At 36.7% G+C, this 25,670-nt stretch overlaps 1 protein-coding gene and 1 pseudogene across 3 annotated transcripts in view; both read left to right on the forward strand.

Moving 5' to 3' along the window:
* PRIM2 (DNA primase subunit 2) overlaps nt 1–25,670 on the forward strand; it is a 302,886-nt gene that overhangs the window by 14,689 nt on the left and 262,527 nt on the right. The window contains exon 6 of one of the 3 annotated variants that reach the window (XM_055330209.1): nt 6,603–6,667. The exons of the other annotated variants lie outside the window; for them this stretch is intronic. Within the exon in view, the coding sequence (XP_055186184.1) occupies nt 6,603–6,605 (3 nt within the window). The 3' untranslated portion in view covers nt 6,606–6,667. Of the gene's footprint in view, nt 1–6,602; nt 6,668–25,670 lie in introns of those variants that run through there. 3 annotated transcript variants of the gene reach the window in all.
* LOC129512754 (eukaryotic translation initiation factor 4B-like) lies at nt 8,605–25,528 on the forward strand (annotated as a pseudogene).

Here is a 25,670-nt window from a genome sequence, read left to right on the forward strand (position 1 = left end):
TTTCTTTCTTCTTTTTAAGATTTTATTCGTTTATTCATAGAGACAGAGACTGAGACACAGGCAGAGGGAGAAGCAGGCTCCCTGTGGAGACCCCAGTGTGGGACTCCATCCCAGAACTCTGGGATCATTCCCTGAGCTGAAGGCAGACATTTAACCACTGAGCCACCCAGGTGTCCCTGGTCTGTAGTTTTCTTATGATTTCATTGTCTAGATTTTGAATCAGGGTAATCTTGGTCTTGTAGAAAGGATTTTGGAAGTCTATCCTGCTCTTTTTTTTTTTTTTTTCTTTATTTGGAAGAGGTTTTGAAGGATTGGTGTTAATTTTTCTTTAAACATTTGGTAGAATTTGGGGATCCCTGGGTGGCGCAGCGGTTTGGCGCCTGCCTTTGGCCCAGGGCGCGATCCTGGAGACCCGGGATCGAATCCCACATCGGGCTCCCGGGGCATGGAGCCTGCTTCTCCCTCTGCCTGTGTCTCTGCCTCTCTCTCTCTTTCTGTGACTATCATAAATAAATAAAAAATTAAAAAAAATAAAGTTTCATGTGTTTAAAAAAAAAAACATTTGGTAGAATTTAAGCAGTGAGTCTATCTCTGCTTAAGCATCTCTGTGGGGTGTTTTAAAATTACTAATTCATTCTTCTTATAGGTCTATCCCAATTTTCTGTTTCTTCTTGAGTGCATTTGGTAATTTGTATTTTCTAGGAATTTGTCCATTCATCTGAGTTACCTAATTGGTCGGTACACCCATGCATAGTATTTCCTTGTAATCTCTTTTGGAAAAATTGAAATATAGAGGTACCTGGGTGACTCAGTCAATTAAGCATCTGACTCCTGATCTCAGCCCAGGTCTTGATCTCAGGGTTGTGAGTTCAAGCCTCTCACTGGGCTTCATGTTGGGCATGGAGCTTACTAAAAAAAAAAAAAAAAAAAAAAAAGACATCCAATATTATGTTAGTTTCAGAAATCCTTTTTATTTCTATAAGGTTGGTAATGATGTCCTCTCATTCTTTTAATACTGATTTTACTAAGTCTTTTTTTTTTGTCATTGAGTTAGTCAGTTTTGTTGATCTTTTCCAATATTAGGTTTTAATTTTCCTCTACAGCTTTTTCTATTCCTGTGTCTTTAATTTTTGCTGCTATTATCACTTATCAATCTTTATTATTATTGTTATTATTTCTTAAAATTTTATTTATTTATTTGTGAGAGACAAAGAGAGAGAGGCAAAGATATAGGCAGAGGGAGAAGCAGGCTCCATGCTGGGAGCCTGATGTGGGACTCAATCCCAGGACTCCAGGATCATGCCCTGAACCAAAGGCAGATGCAAAACTGTAGAGCCACCCAAGCGTCCCTGTTATTTTCTTCCATCTGTTTGCTTTGGATTGTTTGCTTTGGATTGTTTGCTTTTATAATTTCTTAGGGTTGAAATTTAGGTTATTGATTTGAGGTATTTTTTCATTTTAATGTAGGCATTTGCATTAACTTTCCTCTGAACATTAGTTTAGAGGCATTCTGTGAGTTTTGACTGTGCTATATTTTGTTTTCATTCATTTCAATGAAATGAACAAGTATTCAAAACAAGTATTTCCTTGTTTTCTTCTTTGACTTATTGGTTATTTTTTGTTTTTAATTTACATATATTTTTGAATTTTTCAAACTTGCTGCTGTTACTTGATTTTTAATATAATTCTGTTTTAGTCTGAGAATGTATTTTGTATGACTTTAGCCCTTTTAAAATTATTGAGTCTTATTTTATGATCTGGTTTATGTATGGTTTGTACTGGAGAATGTTCCATGTGTGCTTGTCAAGAATGTGTGTCTGTTGCTTTTGGTTATAGTATTTTGTAGATATAGTCTGTAAGATCTTATTGGTCTATAGTGTTTTCAAGTCTTCTGTTTCCTTGTTGATCTTATTTGTTCTATTTATTATTGAAAGAGGGGTATTGAAGATTTCAGATATTATTGTTGAATTGTCTGTTTCTATCTTCAGTTCTGCCATTTTTTGCTTTATGTATTTTGTGGCTATGTTTTCTGGTGCATAAATGTCTACAATTGTTACATCTTTCTGCTGGATTGATCCTTTTATCTAAAATGTTCTCATCTCTGGTAACATTTTTTTTTAAAGTCTTTTTGTCTGATATTAGGGTAGCCATTTCAGATCTTTTTTGTTTCTGGTTTGCATGATATATCTTTTTTCTTTTTTCTAAAAATTTTATTTATTTATTTGAGAGAGAGAGAGATAGAACACAGACGGGGGATATGGAAGAAGAGGGAGAAACAGACTTGCTGCACATGGAGCTCAATGTGATCCCAGGACCCTGGGATCATGAGTGAATTGAAGGCAGATGATTAACCGACTGAGCCACCCAAGCACCCTACAATCTTTTTACTTTCATCTGTATTTGTATCTTTGAATCTGTAGTGTCTCTATTAGATAGCATATAGTTGGATCATGTTTTTTTTATAACATTCTACCAATCTGTGCCTTTCGATTGAAGTGTTTCATCCATTTACATTTAATGTGATTATTGTTAAGGTAGACTTTATTATATCTTACTTTCTCATGATTTGTTTCCTATACATTTTGTTTTATTTTCTTACTCCATTATTGCCGCCTTTTGTGTTAAATATTTTTAGTGTACCATTTTAATTCCTTGCTGTTTCTTTTATTTTTCTGAGTTATTAGTCACTTCTATATAATTACATTACATTTTTATTTTGAAACAGACTAGTTTGAATTAACATAAAATTATTTTTAATAGTGTACAAAAACTTGGCTGTCACATAGTTCTGTTTCCACCCCCTACCTGTGTGCTATTACTGTCAAGTTTTATCTTTCTATGTAAACACAGGTAAAATGTTTGAGTTCTGGCTTGTATTTTTTTTTTTTAAGATTTTAAAAATTTATTTATTTATTTATGAGAGACACACACACACACACACAGAGAGGCAGAGACACAGGCAGAGGGAGAAGCAGAGTCCATGCAGGGAGCCCAACATGGGACTCGATCCTGGGTCTTCAGGACCACACCCTGGGCTGAAGGCCCTGCTAAACTGCTGAGCCACCTGGGCTGCCCGAGTTCTGGCTGTGTAAAAATGTTTTTCTTTTTTGTCACACTTGTGCAAAGTGTGCTTTGGTATATAGTTTAAGGAATAATTGATCAGGATTTTGAAGGTATTACTGTATTACTTTACACTTGCCAGAGTTGCTCTTGAAAGTTTAATTTCATTTTGATTTCTAATTCTTTGAGTCTCACTTTATAACTTTGGCACTCCCACTTCTCACCCTAGTGTCATGAAATTTCATAATGATGTCTGAATCTTTTTTCATTATTGGAGTAGGAATTTGGTGAGTCCTTTTAATCTGAGGACTTAGGTTCTCTTGTTTAGAAAGTTTCTTTTGGTTCTTGCTTTGATAATTTTCTCTGTTCTGTTTTCTCTTTGTAACTTCTTTTAGAATTTTTATTTCCTGGATTGGTGTGTGTGTGTGTGTGTGTGTGTGTGTGTGTGTATGTATATATATATATATAGTATATATATATATTTTTTTTTTTTTTTTTTGGTCCTGATGCTTAATCTTATCTTTTTGGGCTTTTTTTTGGTGGGAGAAGAGAAGTTCTTCAACTCTTTCCCAAACTTCCTATTTTTTTTTTTTTTTTTTTTGCTGTCCTCTTTTTAACTTCTAGCAGTCCTTTCTGTTTCTTTTTGCAGCCTTCTGTTTTTGTTTAGTAAATACAGTATTGTCTCTTTCGAAGATTATTAGTCATGTTCTTTAGCTCCTTTGTCAGTTTACCTCATTCCTTTATTTCATCTGTTTTAGATAGTTTTCATGTTGAATGCTTTATTTTTGATTAAAGTATAGTTTATGCACAATGTTACATTAATTGTAGGTGTACAACATAGAACTTTGACAAATTTATGTTGTGCTCTGCTGACTACTCTGTTTTAAAGTCTGTTTTGTTTGGTGTAAATATTGCTATCACAGCTTTTTTTTTCACTTCCATGTGCATGGAATTTGGATTTTTAAAAGATTTTATTTATTTGAGAGAGAAACAGCACAAGCAGGAGGAAGGATAAACAGAGGGAACACAGAGGGAGAGGGACAAGCAGACTCCCTGCTGAGTGGAGAGCCTGATGTGGGGCTTGATCCCAGGATCCTGAGATCATGACCCGAGCCAAAGTCAGATGCTTAACTGACTTTAACTAAGCTACCCAGGTACCACTTGAATGTTTTTCTTAAGTGCCTAATGGTCCGTGGCTATTTATTTAAGATTGAGATACTGAAGAGTTGACTGGAAGATTAGGTTTTATATTATGTACATGCAAGTGTATGAGATACTTATCTACTATTGGGCTTTAGTTGCTTTTAAAAAAAATGATGATGCTTGCTAAGTTAATATTTCAGTGGAAGCCTCCAATTTCTTTGCATAGTGATTTATGTCTTACTGCCGACATAGTGAGCCAGGGGCCCACTGTTCAGTATGATGACTTCTTTCTCTTTCTCTTTTTCTTTTTCATTCTTCATTTTTTGTATATGGTGCTTCTAATTTATGATTGTTTTCTGCTCTCTGAGATAACTACCCGCTCTCTTTTCAGTATTTCTTTCTCCAGGAATTTAAGTTGTGGCTTCCTATTCCTTTTCAATAAGCACACTTTTTATCTACTTTCCAAAAACATGTTGAACTTCCTCCTCCACTATTTTGTTTGTCCTTAGTGGTTTATATTCTTTTTATACCATTATTGTCATTTTCATTTTGTTGTGGAGGTAATAGAAATATTTATGTTCAATTTGCCATGTTTAGTGAGAGGCCTCAATGACCTCAATAATTATAGTTTTATTTTATTTTATTTTTTTAAAGATTTATTTATTTATTTATTTATGATAGGCATAGAGAGAAAGAGAAGCAGAGATTCAGGAGGAGGGAGAAGCAGGCTCCATGCCAGGAGCCTGACGCGGGACTCAATCCTGGGACTCCAGGATCGTGCCCTGGGCCAAAGGCAGGTGCCAAACTGCTGAGCCACCCAGGGATCCCCCAATAATTATAGTTTTAAATTAGGGGAGCAAATGATAAAGTTTTTGATTGTATTTTATTACTAGTGATTAACATCCAGACTTGGGTGTTGTACTTGTGGAGTTTGAGTTCCCCCTCTGACACGTATCAGTGTTGGGAATCCTCCTCCCCGTCTCTTCTGATCCTACGTATCTTGCTTGGTATGTCAAGAAAATATGGTCATGATCCAGGCGATAGTTTTTGCCCAGGCCATTTCTCACAGCTGTGTTTTTAGCATGCAACTTTGAGGGATGAAATATCCTGTTATGTAGAGGAGGCTTGCTTACTACTTGCTATAAAAGTGATTGTTTCTCAGTGTTTCTCGATGTAGTGCAAACCCACTCTATTTGGCCATTTATCTGGACTATGTCATGTTGCTCCCAAGGAACTTGACAGTAAGGAGAATGACACATGTTAGCTTTCTTGCTACTTCTTGTGATATGAGTAATACATTTCTTTGTTTCAAATGCAGGAGTCAGCATCCATTAAAGAGTAACAGGCTATCTTTTGACTTATAGGTAGCATAAAATTCAATCTCCGACTTGACAGCTATGTGATTTTGAGTAAATTTTCTTTTCTTTTTTTTGAGTACATTTTCTAATCTGTACTTGCTTTCTCATTTTTAAAATGAGAATAATCCTGGAATGCCTGGGTGGCTCAGGTGGTAGTGTCTAACTCTTGGTTTGGGCTCAGGTCATGATTTCAGGGTTGTGAGATCGAGCCCTATGTTAGGCTCCATGCTCAGCATGGAGTCTGCTTGAGATTGTTTCTCCTACCCTTTCCTTCCCCTCTGCTCCTCCCCTTGCTCAAGCTCTCTTTCTCTCTAAAAAAAAATAAAATCTTAAAAAGCAAATAAAATGAGGATAATTCTAATTATCACCAACAGATTTGTGAGTTAAACTAGAGTATATAGAGTTCTTAGTACTGTGCCTGGTGTTTAGATTAACTAGTAATATTATGGCAGATATAGAGACAGTAAATGTCTGTATTTGGAGAAGCTTGTTGTTAATCAGACTTGATATGTTTTTGCTGCAATTAAAAAAAAAAAAAATCTGGGCAGCCCCAGTGGCTTAGCAGTTTAGTGCCGCCTTCAGCCCAGGATGTGATCCTGGAGTCCTGGGATTGAGTCCCCTGTCGGGTTCCCTCATGGAGCCTGCTTCTCCCTCTGCCTGTGTCTCTGCCTCTCTCTCTCTCTCTCTCTCTCTCTCTCTCTCTCTCTGTCATGAATAAATAAATAAAGTCTTTTTAAAAAAAATCTGCTTGGAAACCAGAAACCATAAAAATCCTAGGCGAGAATACAAGCAGTACATTTTTTGCCATTGGTTGTAGCACCTTTTTTCTATGTATGCCTCCTGAGGCAAGGCAAACAAAAGCAAAAATAAACTCCTGGGAACACATCAAAATAAAGAGCTCTGTACAGTGAAGGAAACAATCAACAAAACTAAAATGCAACCTAAAGAGTAGGAAAAAATATATGCAAATGACATATGTGATAGAGGGTTAGTATCCAAAGTAAATAAAGAACTTCTACAATTCCTCCTTCCCCTCCCCAGTAATCTAATTAAAAATGGGCAGAAGACATTAACAGACATTTCTCCAAAGAAAACCTACAAATGGCCAACAGACACATAAAAGATGTTCATCATCACTTACTATCAGGAAAATGCAAATCAAAACTACAATGAGATATCACATCACATCTGTCAGAATGACTAAAATCAACAACACAAGAAACAACAAGTGTTCAGTGAAGATATGGAGAAAGGGGAACCCTTTTGCACTGTTGGTGGGAATGCAGACTGGTACAGCCATTCTGGAAAAATGGTATGGAGGTTCCACAAAAACTTAAAAATAGATCCGTCAATCACACTATGGAGTATTTACCCAAAGAAAACAAAAACACTAATTCTTTTTTTTAAAAAAGATTTTATTTATTTGTTCATGAGAGACACAGAGAGAGAGAGGCAGAGACACAGACAGAGGGGGAGAAGCAGGCTCCGTGCAGGGAGCCTGATATGGGACTCGATTCTGGGACTCCAGGTTCTCGCCCTGGGCCGAAGGCAGTGCTAAACCACTGAGCCTCCCAGGGTTCCCCACAAAAACACTAATTCAAAGGAATGTATGCACTCCTGATTGTTATAGCATTATTTACAGTAGCCAAATTGTGGAAGCAACCAAGTGTCTGTCTGTTGATAGATGAATGGGTAAAGACTACGTGGTATATATGTGCAATGGAATATTATTCAGCTATCAAAGAGAATGAAATCTTTCCATTTGTAATGGCATGGATGGAGCTGAGTGAAATAAGTCAGAGAAAGACAAGTAACATGATTTCACTCATACGTGGAATTTAAGAAACGAGACGTGTGCAAAAGGAAAGAAAAAAGAGAGGCAAACCAAAAAACAAAACAGACTTTTAAATATAGAGAACAAACTGATGATTATGTGAGGGAATGTGCACAGAGGTTTGGGTTGAATAGGTTTTGGGGATTAGGAGTGCAGTTGTGGTTATGAGTACCAGGTTATGTATGAAATTGTTGAGTCACTGTATTATACCCCTGAAAATAATATAACAGTATATGTTAACTGGGATTAAAAAAGAACTTAAAATCTATTTTGAATCTTGTTATTATAGGAGACTGGAATTTATGGTACTTAGAGACACACTTGCTAAAAGTATGTGTCTTGGCAGTCATGATCGGTTTTTAATATACTGGTTGCTTCCAGTTTGTTTGCTAAAATTATTGTATTTATATTCTGTTTCATTCTGCAGATCATTTAAGGTGCATTTTAATTAACATGCATTAAAGTAATTTGTAGAAATATAGTTAAGATTGGAAAATTGAATGTATGGAAAATTAATGTTTCCTGTCATTTTTCATTTATTCCTTCTTTTCAGTGATCATGAATTACTGTTTAATGTCATTTGGTATTGGTAATGTCAGTTATGTGAATTTATTAGGAAGCTCTGGATGCTTTTCTTTAACATTGGAACATTGATTTTACATTGATTTAATAGTTTTACATGTTGAATTTTAAAATAGTTTTTGGTGTTCACTTGTGTATTATTATTTCTTAGATATTTGCGAGTTGGCCTTCAGGTAGTCATAGTTCTCTGATCATTTTGGCCCTTATTATGTTGTTTTCATAGTTACCTGATTTAGTTTGAGTTGTTGTAGCTCTTTTGGACTGTACATTCATCACTGTGATCAAGTCTTTTTTATTACATAAAATAGGCAAGTGCCGTACATCTATATATTTGTGTGTGTGTGTGTGTGTGTGTTTATCTTTGTAGCTATCCTCTGGGGTATGTTTACAAATTATTATAAGCCTATTAATAAGTTAAAATATTAAAATGCCTGCAAAATTGAGAGATGTGTACATTTGTCTCCCCTTTGATGCAGAATAAATTTCAGCCAATGGGGAGTCTGATGTTATAGATGAGAGAAGATATATAGATGTCCCAGTGGACATCTGGTAGAACACACTAGGGAACAAGTGTGTTTGATGGGCATGGGAACTTTTCATAGGGCGTCTGACAAGCCATGAACCGTGATGGGAATGGAAAGAGGGCCTGGGGAGAGTGAAGTGGGATGGTAAGTACATACTATTAATTCTTGTTGGAAATTCCGTACTTAAAGGAACTGAGTTCCTTAAAGGAACTGATATCTGTTGATAATCAGATGAGGGTTCAGGTTAATTTTAGAGTTGGGAAGTAAATCATTTTATATTCCAAGAATTCAAAGTGGACAAGTGTGAATTCAATTGTCTATAGGATTCAAGCATGGTGCTGAATATTTAGTGAGTTAATTTCCAGAGAAAATAGTCAGTTCAAAAGATTTACCTCTATTTCTGTTTCATAAACATGAGGTAATCTTTAAGATGAGTACGGTAATATGGAATATTTCCCTCTTAGGGTTAAATATAAGGTGATAGGTATACACACACATACACACACACACACATATATATATACACATATATATGTTATATATGAAATGAGCTTTTTCTGTTGAACTGGATTTGAGGGATTATGCTGGTTAGCAGATTTCAATTTGTTCTGTATTTTTTATAGGAAAATTTATGACTTAGAGCTTTTTATGTGTTTCTGTTAAAATTGTATACCTTTAACTTCTTTCCAAATGATGTAAATGAAGGCATCAAACAGGGCGAGCTTCCTTTCTAAGCACACTCCACAAATCCAATACTTTTATCCTCTTGGTGTTTTTTTGACATCAAATAATTATGGAAGCTAACCTTGAATTATTTCATATATATTTTTAGGCAGCTATAGTATTATATTTGGTGAGTAAGGAGAAGCTTCATTGAGTTTTTTTACTTCATTGAGGCCTCACCATCTATGCATATAATTGTAAAAATGCACCATGACAGATGGTCTTTAGTGGCAATATTTTAGAAGTTCACAGAATTTGGATTTTCCTTACCAAGCTACAAAATTAGAGTTTGCTCATTATAAGATAGTTTAAACCTAGAGATGCTATGACTAAATGTGAAACTTCAAGCTGAATTACCCTTGAAGGCTAAAATTAACCTATGTAAAAATTCTCAAATAATTATGAAAGTCATTTATCTTTTTAAAAGTTTTTGTATAGCTTTTGAATATAGAATTCCTTGTATTCTTATTGGTGATGACTTCATGTCTCTGACTTTGTTCTTGAAAAAGTATGACTGTAACTTAGCTGAAGTTTTTCACCTAATTGCCTTAAAATGTTATATATATGTAACTAGATTTTAAAGGAATGAAATTGATTAAATATCATTAGTGTTCTGATATTCTCTTTGGTAAAACTTTGTTTTTTTTTAAGATTTTATTTATTCATGAGAGACATACGCGAAAGAGAGAAAGAGAGAGAGAGAGAGAGAGAGAGAGAGAGAGAGAGGCAGAGACACAGGCAGAGGGAGAAGCAGGCTCCATGCAAGAAGCCTGATGTGGGACTCTATCCCGGGTCTCCAGGATCACGCCCTGGGCTGAAGGTGGCGCTAAACCTCTGAGCCACCCTGGCTGCCCTCTGGTTAAACATTTATATCTTAAAGTGTTACCCATGTTTTCTGAAGGTTTTCTAAGAAAAGATACCAAGTTCTTAAATGTATACTTTATTTTTTCATACTATAATCTTTCTAACTTTTTCTTGTCTCCTGCCATCACCTCGCCCCCACTCCTAAAAATTTAATTCTTTTTAGTTGAAGTCCTGTCATGGACTAGTTCAGAGCCTAGATCAGATGCCTTGTCTAGGTTTTTGGGATGAGCATAAGAACCAGGGATGGGTGTGGAAGGCTGATGGAGTTGTAGAAAAAAATCACTTTGTGTTCCCAGTCACTGAGTAGCTAAATCTGAGTTACAAAGGCAGGAGGAAGTAGTTGCAGTTAGCTCAGGCCCTATCAGTATATCCATCCTATACTACTACCCATCCCTCTGAAGGCAGAGATATAGCAGTTAAAATTCTTAAACTGTATGTCTTTCTCTATGTTTACTCCGTGATTGCTGGTGATTGCTTATCTCCTTGACTTTCAGATTCTTGGTGCCATACTTCAGCTGTTGATACCTCCCAGCTGTGTGGCTTTTTTTCCTTTTCATGTCTGGTCAAAGTGTGCTCTCCCAGTTCTAGTGTCCATGAAGCTTTTGGGCAAGAGAATCCTTTTGTTGTCTATATTGGAGTCTGATAGCCAAATATATTGCAGCTTCTTTTAGTTGACCCAGAGTATCACCTCTATATGAATGTTAGAAAATCCAGAGGACTGTTTTGGAGCTTGTAGAGGGTCCTTGTTCCCCAAGGAAGGAATACCTGTTGATACCTGAATGAGCAGTGGCCTTACTAAGGTTTGGGTCTCCACAGTGATCTAAGGAGACAGAGAAAATAAGTTAGTCACTAAACATGTTGTTTCCTGAATGCCAGGCACTAAGATAAATGCTTTAAATGGGTTATATAATTTAATCCCAACAGGAGCTCCATGACGAAGGATTAGAGAGGTGAAGTAACCTCCCCAGAGTTAAATGATAAAACAGGAACTCAAAAATCCAACCTGTAGATTTTGGAAATGTGTAAATCACAAAACATGTTATTAAATATACGAGTACATTTCCTCCCAGCTAGTCCTTAACTAGCCCTGAAATGAAGTGGAATAGATGCTGACATTTAAGGTGACAGTGCCTATCAAAAGGGGTATGCAAACACAGGTGTGAGATTAGCGATTTACATTAATGTAGGAAATTAAAGCATTAACTGTAATTTTACTAAGATGTTTTACTTTACAGTTCTTGGCAGAAGTGGAAACACAGTATATTAAATATGCCATAAGTAGTTTTCCCAGTATAATATGTGTGCTACGTCTAGGGAAAACATATTTATACAGCTCAGTTGTTGAAGGGCTCATTATATAGACCATGGCTTTCTATACCCTCTGTGGCCTTTCTCCTCTGGTACTATTTTTTTTTTTTTTTTTAGCTTTTCTTTGGTCACATTGTATGTTTTTGTTCATGTTCAACAATAGACTCATGTGATATTCAAAGGTCAGTGGAAACCAAAATTCAGACGTAGATTTTATGCTTGAGATAGGAATAATTTAACAGCCTGGTAAAAAAAAAGTTACAGGCTTGAGTTGGTTTTGTTTTTGGTTTAGAAGAAAGAAGGAGTACTTTCTTTAGAGAGAGATCCTCACTGGTTGTTTGAAACTGGGCCTTTTAAGAGGATAGTTTCTTGGTTCATTCTAGGGGTTCAGGACTCCAAGGGCTACTCCCTTACTAGATACTTTGGACATCTTTGTGGTATTTCTGGTGGGTGCTACAAGAATTTAATAGACAGGAGATGGGGATGCTGGAGTGTCCACAATGTACTGGATAGTTCTCTACAACTCTGAATTTTTCTATGTCTTTTTTGATTTTTTAAAATTTAATTTAATTTATTTATTCATAAGAGAGAGAGAGAGAGGCAGAGACACAGACAGAGGGAGAAGCAGGCTCCCTGCAGGGAGCCTGATGTGGAACTCCATTCCAGGATTCCGGGATCACACCCTGAGCCACAGGCAGACGCTCAACCACTGAGCCACCCAGGTGCCCCCTTTTGGATTTTTTTAATGTTTCTTTAAAAAATTTGTACAGAATAGGGCAACCTGGGTGGCTCAGTGGTTTAGTGCCGCCTTAAGCCCAGGGAGTGATCCTGGAGACCTGGGATTGAGTCCCACTGTCCGGCTCCCTGCATGGAGGCTGCTTCTCTCTCTGCCTGTGTCTCTGCCTCTCTCTCTGTGGCTTTTATGAGTAAATAAATAAAATCTTAAAAAAAAAAATCTGTACAGAATAAAAAAAAAAGCCCTATTTCTAATGATCTGAATCTAAACCAAAACACTGTTTTTATAAATATACATAAAACGTTTTTTTGCCCCATGGCTTTTATATAACCTGATAGTTCCTGGAATGGAACTACTGTGTGAATTGATGGAAAATTATTATTATTATTATTATTATTATTATTTGGAAAATTATACTTTGTTTTGTTCCATGTTTCTCTGAGTTCACCTTTTTGGAAAAGCACTTCACTGATGCGGCATGTGAGGCACCAACACACACTATAACGATCTATGTTGGTGGATGTTGCATTTACAATGTTTCTGGGAATGGGTGCAGTATCTAATTACTTAATTATGACTTTTTTTTTCGTAATATTTATTTATTTGAGAGAGAAAGTGAGTGCATGTGAGTGGGGGCCAGGGCAGAGGGGGAGAGAGAGAGAATCTCAAGCAGACTCCCCTACTAAGCCTAGAGTTGGATGTGGGGGTTCCATCCCATGACCCTGAGCTCATGACCAGAGTAGAAATCAAGAGTCCAATGCTTAACTGACTGAGCCACCCAGGTGCCCCTCTTCCCCTTTCTTATTTCAAGGAAATGCGTTCATGTATTTCCCACATTAATCTGGTTTTGGTTGTATATTTTTATGATGAGGGCATTTTGTTAAATTATGGGAAGAGTGGAAGAGGAGGCTAGTGAGATAGAATAAGGGCAGGAGGGAATTGATGAAACTTTTTGAGGAGTGGACTGACATGTTTTAATCTAGTATGATAAAAGAGAATGACAGTAGTTGAGTAAATAAGGAAGTGCAGAGTTGAGACCCAAATTGAGATTTAAGATTGTCAGGTAATATTAGACATCATTTCGTGTATCTTTTAGTGGACCTGCTTACTAGCTGACTATGAGTATGAGTCTGTTAAAGCCTTAGTGAAATTATTAGCACTAAGACCCTCAGAGTAAAAATAATTCCTCTCAAATATGGTTGTTCCTCATATCTACAGATGTGGGAAATGGCATGGAACTGTACATATGCATTGTACCAACATCATTTGTCCTGGTTTAGATATTATACTCTAGTTATGTAAGACATAACTATTGGGGACTCTGGGTGAAGGATACAAGGGAACTCTCTGTACTATTTTTGAACTTCTTGTGAGTCTGTAAGTATTTTAAAATTCAAAATAAAAAAAAAAAGTTAAAAAAGGATTGCCAAATAATAGAATGTTGAGACTCATGGCAGAGTTCTTTAGAGATATTGCCAATTTCTTTGTTATCAACAAGGAAAATTTGTTGAGTAAATGACCAAATGGAGGACTTAATGAGGAAGGTCTGAATTACAGCAGTAGCTGTGGCAGTGGACAGAAGTGACCAACATGGTAGACACAGAAGTAGCCTGATGATTGAAGGAATGTGAAATGAAGATGACTCCTAGCTATTTGGTAAATAAGAGTAGAAGAACAGTGTATTAGTGATGGTAAGGAATATAAAAATAGGAGTATGTTTTTGGGATAGAATAGTACATTTGGTTGTGAACATACTGCTTATGAGTGCTGGTGGGCTGGTGGTGATAGGTGGTGGACAATTCAAAATGGTAAGCTGTGTTCAAGAGATCATGGTTGAAAGTATGTAATCAAAATACATATGTAAAAGTGGTATTTAAAACTGTGGAAAAGAAGACTGCTAAGGGAGAGTGTATGAGTGAGAAAACCTGGGAATATTAATCTCATAATGGATTTTTTGTGACCCAGGGTAAGTTACCTAACCTTTCAATGCTTCATTTTCTTCCACAATAAGATAGAGAACATTATAGTATATTCCTCATTGAATTGTGACACTGAGTAAAATTATCTGTGTAAATTGCTTAATGCTTGGCATGTTGTAAGCACCTCCTAAAGGTTACCGTTTTATTATTTAGTAAACACTTTGGTTAGGCAAATGAAAACAGCTGACTCTAACTCTAGAACTTATATTGGATGTTGAAAATTAAACAAGTGATTATTAGCAGTGATATTTTTTATTTTTTCCAATTAGAACTCTGGCGTTTGAAGGTCTGGTTAATTGTAATCTTGAAACTAATATTTGTAGTTAATTACTTAAGGTATTTTTATAGAAATCTGTCATTTTTCTTAACTGTTAATACTTTTGTGATGCAGACGTTGGTAAAATGCTTTTCACTTTTCTCCTCTTTCTTAATTATATAATTCATTCACTTTTTGGGACTTGGAGATAAACACTTGGTTGAATATGTAATATTTTTGTTTGATTAGGTTGAGAATGGGGTAGGTGAGAAGTGATGATATTAAACTGAATCTGGTACTGGACAAGTTTCTTCCAATGAAGATGGGATACAAGGAACCCAGTTGTATATGGTTTATGTTTCTTTTCTCTATGACAGGATTATTATGCTCAAGAAGTGTCATTTGGGGGAGCCAAAGCACTGTACTTTAACTTCCAATGGTCCATTCAGTGTAGAAGGGGAAAAAAGTAGTGAAATGCATTGAGGTTCATGCTTTGAAAGTGTTTATATGTCTCTTTCTTCTGCTGTAATAGTAAATGGTTAGTAGGGTTTGTTAAATAGCAAATGAGTAAAACTAAACATTGGGCATTTATATTCCTAGAGTTTTAACTTTTTACATTTGCATCTTACTTGTCCTGTTCATATTTCAAAGGTCAAGAGAAATAAGTATTTTTGGCTGGATATATAGTGTATCACTTCAGGACTGTAGTTGCTCCAAATTAGGCTGTCGATGCCTTGTCTGAGATCCACTATGAAATATCAAAAAAACAGCCTTTGGAATGTAGGCTTGATTTTTCCAGTCAATGAACCGACTAATATTTTCAGAGTGCCTGTAGATGCACAACACTAAATTATATTAAAAATATTGCCACTTGAGTAAGTCCTTGAAGAAACAATTTTTGTACTGTTTGGTTGATTAGTGAACATCAGAGCTATTGTTTGGGCTCTCTAGATACTGGTTGTTCAGGGATGCAGTGGGATCTGCATACAAATAGATTGGAATTTGGATTTGGAAAAGATAGTTTCTTGTTTATTCTGGGTCAGTTTTTGTTTGGTGTGCTGTATATTCTTTAAAAGGAATTAGAATTCATTTGAATGTCCCTTTTTAACATAAGCTTGACATGATTATTTTTCTTTATATTTACCACTTCCTTTGACACACAGGCACATATATACATGTGCACACACACATAAAAGAAGTGCTACAGTTTGGGTAGTATTTATGGCAGGATAAAAGTAATTTATTTGAAGTTTTTAATAGGTTGCTATCTGTAGTTGTGAAAAACAGTCTACTTTTGAATTTTATTGCCTCTTTTTGATAAGAATATTAATTCTAGAACAGAGGGGCTGTTTTCACAACCATGTCTTCATCAGAAGCTGGGGTTTTAATATGTGTTAGAAAAGACACACACTTCCTCCACCATCTCTTATGCTCTTGCTATTTATTACCTGACTTGTTTATCAAATCCTGGAAATTGGTGCTTTCAGTAGCTAATAGGGTGTTTTGGTCATTTAAAAGATACTTAAAAAAAAACACTACTCTATGTGTGAGACAATGTATGCCTATAGATAAAAGTTACAGCTTATCTTGGTTTCTTGTGATGGCAGCTTTGCTACTTTATTGCCTTATGGTCCCTTCTTGTCTAACAAAGAAAATTGACAGGTTACTTACCTTTTTATGAGTGCTTTTCTTTAAAACTGTATGATTGAATGTCTAGTGAAATTAACCTTGGCTTCTACAGTACTGAATGGCAGAAGTGAGAGCAGCTTTCTTCTTCCTTTCTTCCTTAAAAAATGCTGTTTGAATATAGTTTGGGTAAGTTGACCTCTGGAGTAGTTGATGGAGAAAATTGAAATGAAGTATTTTCTTCTCTTCTGAGCATTGCATAAATTTTGCCCCAAATGACATACTTAAATGTTGTGAAGTGTTAGGTTTTAGCAAACTAAGCTGAATTTAATTTGTATTTCTTTATTTTTACTGTATATATGGTAAAATTTGATAATTAGTAAAGATTTAAAGGAATATTTGATAAATTCACCGTTTCACCTTCTTAAACCTAAGAAGCATAATTTGGCTAAATTATGCAAAGTGCTAATTAAAGGGTTTAATTTGCTAATCATCTCAGTTTGATTAGAGGCAGATACTGATTATCTGCACAAGTCTAAATGGACCTTTCAGAGATGGCTTTCATTATTTAAAATCGACTTGTCAAACTAATTAAGACATAAATTTAGGGAATAACAAATACTAGTAATCTGTAGACCTTCAGTGTAATGCAAGGCTGGATAATTCACAAATGCTCTGCATTTGTACGTAGAACACTGACTAACCAATAATAATAATAAGGTAATAAATGCTAACTATTATTTATTAAATGTTACTTTCTAGCTTCTTTGTGAGATTTGCAAAAGATGGTGTACACAGAGAACATTAGGTTCTTTCCCCTAATATCCCTTTGAGTCATTTAAAAATGATTGCTACATGTACCAAAAACCATAAGATACCTAGGAATAAACCTAACCAAAGAGGTGAAAGATCTGTACTCTGGAACCTATAGAACACTTATAAAGGAAATTGAAGAAGACACAAAGAAATGGAAAAACCTTCCATACTCATGGATTGGAAGAACAAATATTGTTAAAATATCTATACTACCCAAAGCAATCTACACATTCAGTGTAACCGCTATAAAAATTCCATTAGCATTTTTCATAGAGTTGGAACAAACAATCCTAAAATCTGTATCAGAAAAGACCCTGAATAGCCAAAGGAATGTTTAAAAAGAAAACCAAAACTAGAGGCATCACAGTTCTGGAATTCAAGCTGTATTGCAAAGCTGTAATCATCAAGACAGTGTGGTACTGGCACAAAAACAGACACAAAGATCAATGGAACAGAGTACAGAACCCAGAAACGGACCCACAACTATACGGTCAACTAATCTTCCAACAAAGCAGGAAAGAAGGGATGCTAAGTGGCTCAGCAGTTGAGTGTCTGCCTTTGGCTCAGGGCATGATTCCCGATCTGGGATCAAGTCCCGCATCTGGTTCCTTGCAAGGAACCTGCTTCTCCCTCTGCATGTGTATGCCTCTCTCTCTCTGTGTCTCATGAATAAATAAATAAAATCTTAAAAAAAAAAAGGAAAGAATATTCAAGGGAAAAAACAGTCTTCAACAAATGGTGTCAGGAAAACTGGACAGCCATGTAGAAGAATGAAACTGGACCACTTTCTTAACAACATATAGAAAATAAATTAAAAATGGATGAAAGGGGATCCCTGGGTGGCGCAGCGGTTTGGCGCCTGCCTTTGGCCCAGGGCGCGATCCTGGAGACCCGGGATCAAGTCCCACATCGGGCTCCCAGTGCATGGAGCCTGCTTCTCCTTCTGCCTGTGTCTCTGCCTCTCTCTCTCTCTCTGTGACTATCATAAATAAATAAAAAAAAAAATTTAAAAATGGATGAAAGACCTAAATGTGAGACGAGAATCCCAGAGGAGAACACAGGCAGCACCCTCTTTGACCTCATTCATAGCAACTTCTTCCTAGACACATCTCCAGAGACAAGGGAAACAAAGGCAAAAATGAACTATTGGGACTTCATCAAAATGAAAAGCTTCTGCACAGCAAAGGAAACAGTCAACAAAACTACAAGGCAACCTACAGAATGGGAGAAGAGACTTACAAATGGCATATTGGATAGTTTCCAAAATATATAAAGATCTTATCAAACAAACTCAACGCCAAAAATAAATAATCCAGTTAAGAAGTGGGCAGAACACACGAACAGATAGTTTTCTAAAGGCTAAGAGAGACATGAAAAAATGCTCGACATTGCTCCTCATCAGGGAAGTACAAATCAAAACCACAGTGAGATACCACCTTGTGTCAGAATGGCTAACATTAACAATTCAGGAAACAACAAATGTTGGCAAGAATGTGGAGAAAGGGAAACCCTTGTGCACTGTTGATTGCAATGCAAACTGGTGCGGCCATTTTGGAAAACAGTAGGCATGTTCTTCAAAAAGTTAAAAATAGAACTACCCTATAACCCAACAGTTGCACTACTATGTATTTATCCAAAGGATACAGTGATTGGAAGGGGCACATGCAGCCCATTGTTGAGACAACAACAACAACATATCAACAATAGGCAAACTATGGAAGGAGTCCAAATGTCCATCAGCTGATGAATGGTTAAAGAAGATATGGTTATATGTACACAATAGAATATTACCCGGCAATCAAAAAGAATGAAATCTTGCATTTGCAACAGCATGGTTAGAGCTAGAGTGTATTATGCTAAGTGAAATAAGTCCATCAGAAAAAGACAAATACCATATGATTCCACTTGTGTATGGAATTTAAGAAACAAAACAGATGAACGTAGAAGGAAAAATAAAAATAAAAACAGAGAGGCAAGCCATAAGAGACTCTTGACTATAGAAAACAAACAGGGTTGCTAGAGGGGAGTTGGTTGGTTGATGAGCATCAAAGAGGGCACTTGTGATGAGCACTGGGTGTTGTATGCAAGTGATGAATCACTGAATTGTCCTGAAACTAATACTACATATGTTATCTAACATGAATTTAAATACAATCTTGGAAGAAAAAAATGACTGCTGTAAGTACATGTATAATAACAAAATTATAAGACCTTTAGTTGTGTAAGATAAGGTAATAGAATTTGGAATAGTGGAGTTTTATTAAAATGAGTAAGTGCAGATTTTGGTCCCATTGTCTTTACGTAGGTGTATAGACATAGTTGCTAGACTGACAACTGGACAGTCCATGATCACGAGTACTTTTTACATAAGGTTTCAAAGGGTAGAAGGAAGTTTCCTTTGAATTCAGTTATTTTCTATCTCCCAGAAGATTAAAACAACCTCTTGTGTAACAGGGTAAAGAATAATAGAATGCCATGGGCTTTATAACTCCTTAGACCAATAGAATTCGCCTGGAAGTGACACTGTACCTGTTTCTGGGTGTACACCTTAAGAACCTGCAGCTTCCATTTCCTCTATCTGACATACTTTCTTTGGGAGTCCTGAGATGTCATGTAAGAAGTCTGACTAAACTTGCTGGCATCTACTTGCTGGAGAGGTCTCTTCTGAAGCCTGGCATAAACTAGCAACTGCCATACAGGGGAGGCCATGTCTCAGCACTCCTTGATAGTCCTAGTGGAGCCCAGCCTTCCCAAGGTGCCAGACATGTGAGTGAAGCCATCTTGGACTCTTCAGTCTTTTCATCAGCTCAAGATCCTAGGTGATGTCACTTGATGCCACATGGAACGGATGAATTGCCGGCTGTATCCTTTCTGAATTTATGACCAACAAAATTGGGAGAAAATAAAATGATTGCTGCTTTAAGCTGCTAAGTTTTAGGAGTAATTGTGTAGTGATATGTAACTGGAATTGGTAGCTAAGCTAGAGCCTCTGGCTTCTTAATTTTGAACAGAAACCAAAACGGTGTATTCTAAATACTCTCAAACAACTCTACCATGATTTGGAAAGACTATGAAACATAATGAAAACTATATTACTTGGAATTATGGTTAACAGTAGGGAAAATGAAATTCCGATAATTAGATAAGTAGAGAAGGTAACTCTGAGGGAAGTCAGATTATTCAGAAGGGACAGAAATGGGAGCATTCTTGATAAATGCTTTCCACTTTTCAGAAATTTTGGTGAAGTTGCTTAAAAAGAGTTAACTGATAAGTTTATGGTTTTTAAATTTTGAAGAAGAGAGGCTTGCTGCATTTCTGAGATTTGCCAGGAGTCTGAGAATCCTTTGAGGTTGTCTTTATTTTCAGAGATACCTTTTTATGTTTTAGGATCTGGGGAAGAGAGGTAATAAAGTATAGGGTAGTTGATTTTTTTAAAAAGATTATTTATTCATGAGAGACACAGAAGGAGAGAGGCAGAGACATAGGCAGAGGGAGAAGCAGGCTTCTCACAGAGAGCCAGATGTGGGACTCCATCCTAGATCCTGGGATCATGCCCTGACCTGAAGGCAGACACTCAACTGCTGAGCCACCCAGGCATCCCTGGTAGTTGATGTTTTTAAACAATGTTCTTACCATCTCACGAGTTTGCCAGAATTTAGAGTACTCCAAATTAATGACTTCATTTCATAACATAGATTGTGGATTAGTCCTTTTTGCTTGTTAAATTCACTTCAGCTGAGAGATGGTGAACTAAGAAATATGGTTGGGGCCTCTAGGTGCTATGTGGTATTTAAAGCACTTTCTTATATAGAAAGGGTTATAAATAAGTGAGTAAAAGCAATAATAAATTACTGTAGATGCCATGCCATACATGCTCCTTAATTTTTGTGTGCTGTTGCAGACAATTGCAGATTTCTATTTTCTTTTTAATTTTCAGCATTTAATGCTTTGTGTTGGTTCTCAGTATGTGGAGTTTGGATTATGGTAAAGGGGAGATTTTAATTCATATGGAAGTGGCCTCTAATTGAAAAACTGAAAATGGATTAAAAACTTTATTCATAAGTCCAGGGAAGCACTTGAGGCCTAATAAAACCCTTTCGTGTTGGCAGACACATTACTGCTATTATAACACTTTGCTTAAGGAACAGGAGAACCAAGGATAAATGTAGCACATACACAGCTGTTTGAATTTGCTGCTTAGCTTTTGGATTCCTTAAGCTGTATCACTTTTGGGTTGTAATGATCTTACTAGAAGCAGGAAACAAAGTGAACAAGATGATTCTCATATAAGTTTCCCAAGGCTGCTGTTATTTATTTCTACAAAATAGAAATAATAATTTTGCCTTTTTTCTTTTTTGGTAACTCAAAGTTAACAGTGGCAAGAAGATATAGAAAAGGAACCAAGTGACAGGTATTTTAAGAGATCAATGTCAGGATCATTACAGAGAACAAATTAATGACCCTAGAATGTATAAAATCAGTGGGTTTTTTTTTTCTTTCCAATTTTGAGCACATAGAATGAAAATTGCTGCATTTAGGTGGCGTAAAAGTATAGGCTTTGGAAGGAGAAGCTGTTATAGTATAATGTGGGTAAAATACATATTTACAGCCTTACCAGAATGAGGACTGATACAGGGGAGGTTCACATCAATGTTATCTGTTCTTCAAGGCAGAAAGGAGCTCTCGAACAGAGCTGTAAAGTGATGATGTACAGAAGAGTCTGGGTAGTGCAGGTAGTGCTGCTGCCTATCACATCTGGTGTTGGCAATGCTTCATAACTGGATGTCCTTAAGAATACCAACCCTTCTCAGTGGTATCATGGCTTCTTCCTTTATTTGAATCCATATTTTAAGTGCAAATGAAACTTACTAATATTTCAGGAATGGAATTGGAGATATAACTGTAAATGGAGGTAGTATAACCAAGAGAAGGAAGCTGTTGATGGACTTTGAAATAAGACAAATGGATGAGTAGCCTTTCTTCCTTGATGGAGGGTAAATGTATATGATGGTGAGAAACACTTGTCTAAATCCCTGTGATCATCAGGAATCAGCTTGGAGGGACTTGAATCTGCCAGCCTCTTCCCTACTAAGGTACCCAAATTAATACACAGATTATAAAAAGTGTGACAGATTATAAAAAGTGTGCTTGCTATGCAAATGTATCTTTAAGCTAGGTCCCTAGCTACCAGAATTCTACTCCCTAGTGTATACGACATAGAAAATCTGGAGCTACTGGTGTCCTTCATAGTACTTTACAGTTAATATTTGATAAATGCTTTATGTATGTCAGCATTATGTTCTACCTTATGGAGGATTTATATTAATACATTTTTAGTTTGAGAGAGTAGAGACTGTTTTCGTGAATCAGAGAACAAGGCAAAATAATCACATGCCAGAATGTTTGATATGGTTTCTAAGAGTTAAGAAAAAGTAAAGAGGGTATTGCTACACACTGGATTAATCTAGGAGGGCATCACTGAGTTGACAGAATTTGAACTGACTCTTAAAAGATAAGGCAGGAAGGAGGTAGCAGAGCTGTTCTGGTGGGTGGGATATTGTGCCAACTGTACCATCAAATGTTTGAATGATTTTCTGAGGAACTAAAAATGTTGAATTGGGTCGATAAACAGGAAGCCTTTGTGAAGCCATAAAGCTGCTTTCTAATATTTTCAGTTGCAAACCTATGGATTTGAACTTCTCTTGGAATAAATACCTCCTTTCTCTTGACCACCAGGCACAAAAAATAGCTAGTATTCTCTCTGCTTGAATTTCAAATAATATGACGGAAATGTAAATATAAGAATAAAATTTGATTTCCCATGGCCTATAAGAGAAAATATAACCAATCAACTTCTTTTTCCGATCTTATCTTTCTCAGCTCTTGTTTTATTCTCCATTTGCTTGGATATACAGCTGCACATGGGTCCCTGTTGACTTTTTAAAAAAAGTTTATTTATTTATTTAAGTAATTTCTGTACCCAACATGGGGCTTGAACTCATAACCCCGAGATCAAGAGTCGAATGCTCTTCTGACAGAGCCAGATACCCCTAGTCACTTGTAAGCAGGTTTCATTCACCCTTTCTTCCCCACTTAAATAAAGCTGTATTTTTGTCATCAGCTATTGGCTGCTTAACTTGGAAAGTTTCAGTCATCCTCATATCTTTGGTGAATCAGAGTTTGGCTGCCTCTCTTCCATTCTTCTTGAAAATGTCCAAAGTGCTACATAGTTTAAAAACTTAAAACCAAGTAAAGTTGAACAGTTTTCTACTGGGCTACATTGTAAAAATGGGAAAGGAAAATTACTTTTCTTTTGTTATTTTGGAAGACATTTGCCATTTGGAGCCTCAACAAAGATGGAGTTTGGGAGGCCTTTAATTGTGCACCAAAAGGTTATTGCAGAAGATAACATAAGGGAGATGTCATAAAGAAGAAAATTTGAAGCTCAGTAATAGAAAGCTGTGTGAAGAAATAGGCATTCTGCCAATTAACTGGGTGCTTGAAATAAATAGTTTGGAATTAAAGGAACAGTTGCAAATTTCAGAGACTTGATTAACTTAGTTCATAGGGAAACGGGAATGGAGTACAAACTTCACGTTACAGTAGTTGTAAAGCATGCTTACTATTCATTATAGTGTTGCTTCAAAATATTTAGTTTTTATAAAGTTTAATAATGTAGAATCAGAAGAATCATTAATCAAATATTTTGTTAAACCATTGAAATAATGGGGCAGCCCAGATGGCTCAGCGGTTTAGTGTTGCCTTCAGCCCAGGGGGTGATCCTGGAGACCCGGGATCGAGTCCCACGTCGGGCTTCCTGCATGGAGCCTGCTTCTCCCTCTGCCTGTGTCTCTGCCTCTCTCTCTCTCTCTCTCTCTCTCTCTCTCTCTGTTTCTCTCATGAATAAATAAGTAAAATCTTAAAAAAAAACATTGAAATAAAATTCCAAGTATATTTGAGTGAAATGAATTATAATCATAGGAGTTCAACCTTGAACTGTTAACTGCCTTGGCCGTCAGTAAATATTTCCAGAACTGGGCATAGTGTGATTATGACTGTGTGTAGGAAGGATATCCAAGAAAGCATATAAATGGTGCCTGACTGTTGGGTCTTCTTACTTGTTTTGAGTAATTATGACACAAGTAACCGGTTAATAAAAATATTTGAATATATCAGGGAGATGTACAGGAGAACATTTAATGTTTATCTTTCCATAAATGTCCAGCTATTCTTATGTTGCATTAATTTGAAGTAAAGTACAGTTCTTTTATTACTATACTTCTTTCACCTTTTAGGCATCGTCACCCAAACCAAAAAGCAAGAAAGGAGACTGTATTCTTTGTTGAAAGAAATTTTTGCTGGATATAGGATTTTAGGTTGGCAGGGTCGGTTCGTTCCTTCCTTCCTTCCTTCCTTCCTTCCTTCCTTCCTTCCTTCCTTCCTTCCTTCAAAATTTTATTTTTAAGTAATCTGTGCACCCAGGGTGGGGCTTGCACTTAGAACTCTGAGATAAAGAGTCGCACATTCTACTGACTTAGCCAGCCATTTTTTTTTTTTTTAAGATTTTAAGATAAGTACTTTCTTTTAACACATTTAAGATGTGTAATTCTCCTGCCTTCTGGCTTTCATTTTTGCTATTGAGAAGTCAGCTGATAATCTACCTGTAGCTCCTTTGAGGATATGATAGCCACCCTCCTATCAATGGCCCACACTGAGATCCCATGGATGGGGGCTGGGATTGTTATGTGAACTGAAGTAGCAGAGGTTATGACAGAGGCTATGATTCCAAGATGAGCAGTAGCAGAAGAGCATTTGGTAGTGGGTACTGTATGGATGATGACTACAGAGGAGGTGGGGACCACTGTGAAGACAGATATGACAGACAATATAATTGATCATGGAGTGCCAGAGAAGATTACTCTTGAGATAATTACAGGCATGATGACAGAGGTCCTCCTGCCTTCACCCCCACCGCCCTCCAAAAAATCCAAACTGAATCTAAAGTCTTGGAGTATTCCTAAGGAAGATGATTCCTCTGCCGGCACTTGCCAGTCTAGCTGAGCAACTTCTATCCTTGGAGGAGCAAAGCCTATGGACACAGCTGCTAAAGACTGTGAAGTAGAAGAGCAGTTACAGAAGGAGTGGGAGAAATGAAGGGCCATCTGGATGAACCAAAACTACCACAGCTGGTAGAAATTCTGGAAGGAGAGAGAAGGAGAAGTCTCTAGAAAACGAAATAATAAGAAGGCAGACTGTCCTTCTCTGGCTTCCAAGCCTCCCAAACCTCAACAGCCTTTAAAGGTAATGCCAGTCCCTCCACCAAAGGAGAGTTGCTTGGGTGATGTGAAGTCCCAACACTCTTACTCTTTCTCAGTAAGAGCTCAGACACAGAGCTGAGATCCCTGTAAGTGGTGGTGGGGGAAGTAGTTCCGGCTCTACCATCTGAGGAAGGAATAGCAAGGAAAGATGAAAATAAAATAGTTGGGGTGAGGGTCCCAAAGGGCCAAAGTGGGAGCTCTAGCCACGGTTCAGAAGATGGAACAAAGACCACTGGAAGGAGTCAGATGGGAAAGATGGCAGAAAGGATCAAGACTGCTGACCTACACCTGAGCCAGAGAAACCTGAAGAAAATCCATATTCCAAGTTCAGTTCTCTAAACAAGTATGCTACTCTCTCCATTGATGGCAAAGATGAGAATGAGGAAGATTATACTGAATAGACCTTTGCATTCTTGCTTTCTCCTACTCTTTTCATCCTGGAATATTTGAGAGCAAATCAAAACTCTGTCCAGAGAAGACAGTAAAACTCAACATCTCGTGGAGACCTTTCTTAACTTTGGAAAAAAACAAAAACAAAAACCT

Source organism: Nyctereutes procyonoides, unplaced genomic scaffold (assembly GCF_905146905.1).
Source record: "Nyctereutes procyonoides isolate TBG_1078 unplaced genomic scaffold, NYPRO_anot_genome, whole genome shotgun sequence".
Classification (NCBI taxonomy): Eukaryota; Metazoa; Chordata; class Mammalia; order Carnivora; family Canidae; genus Nyctereutes; species Nyctereutes procyonoides.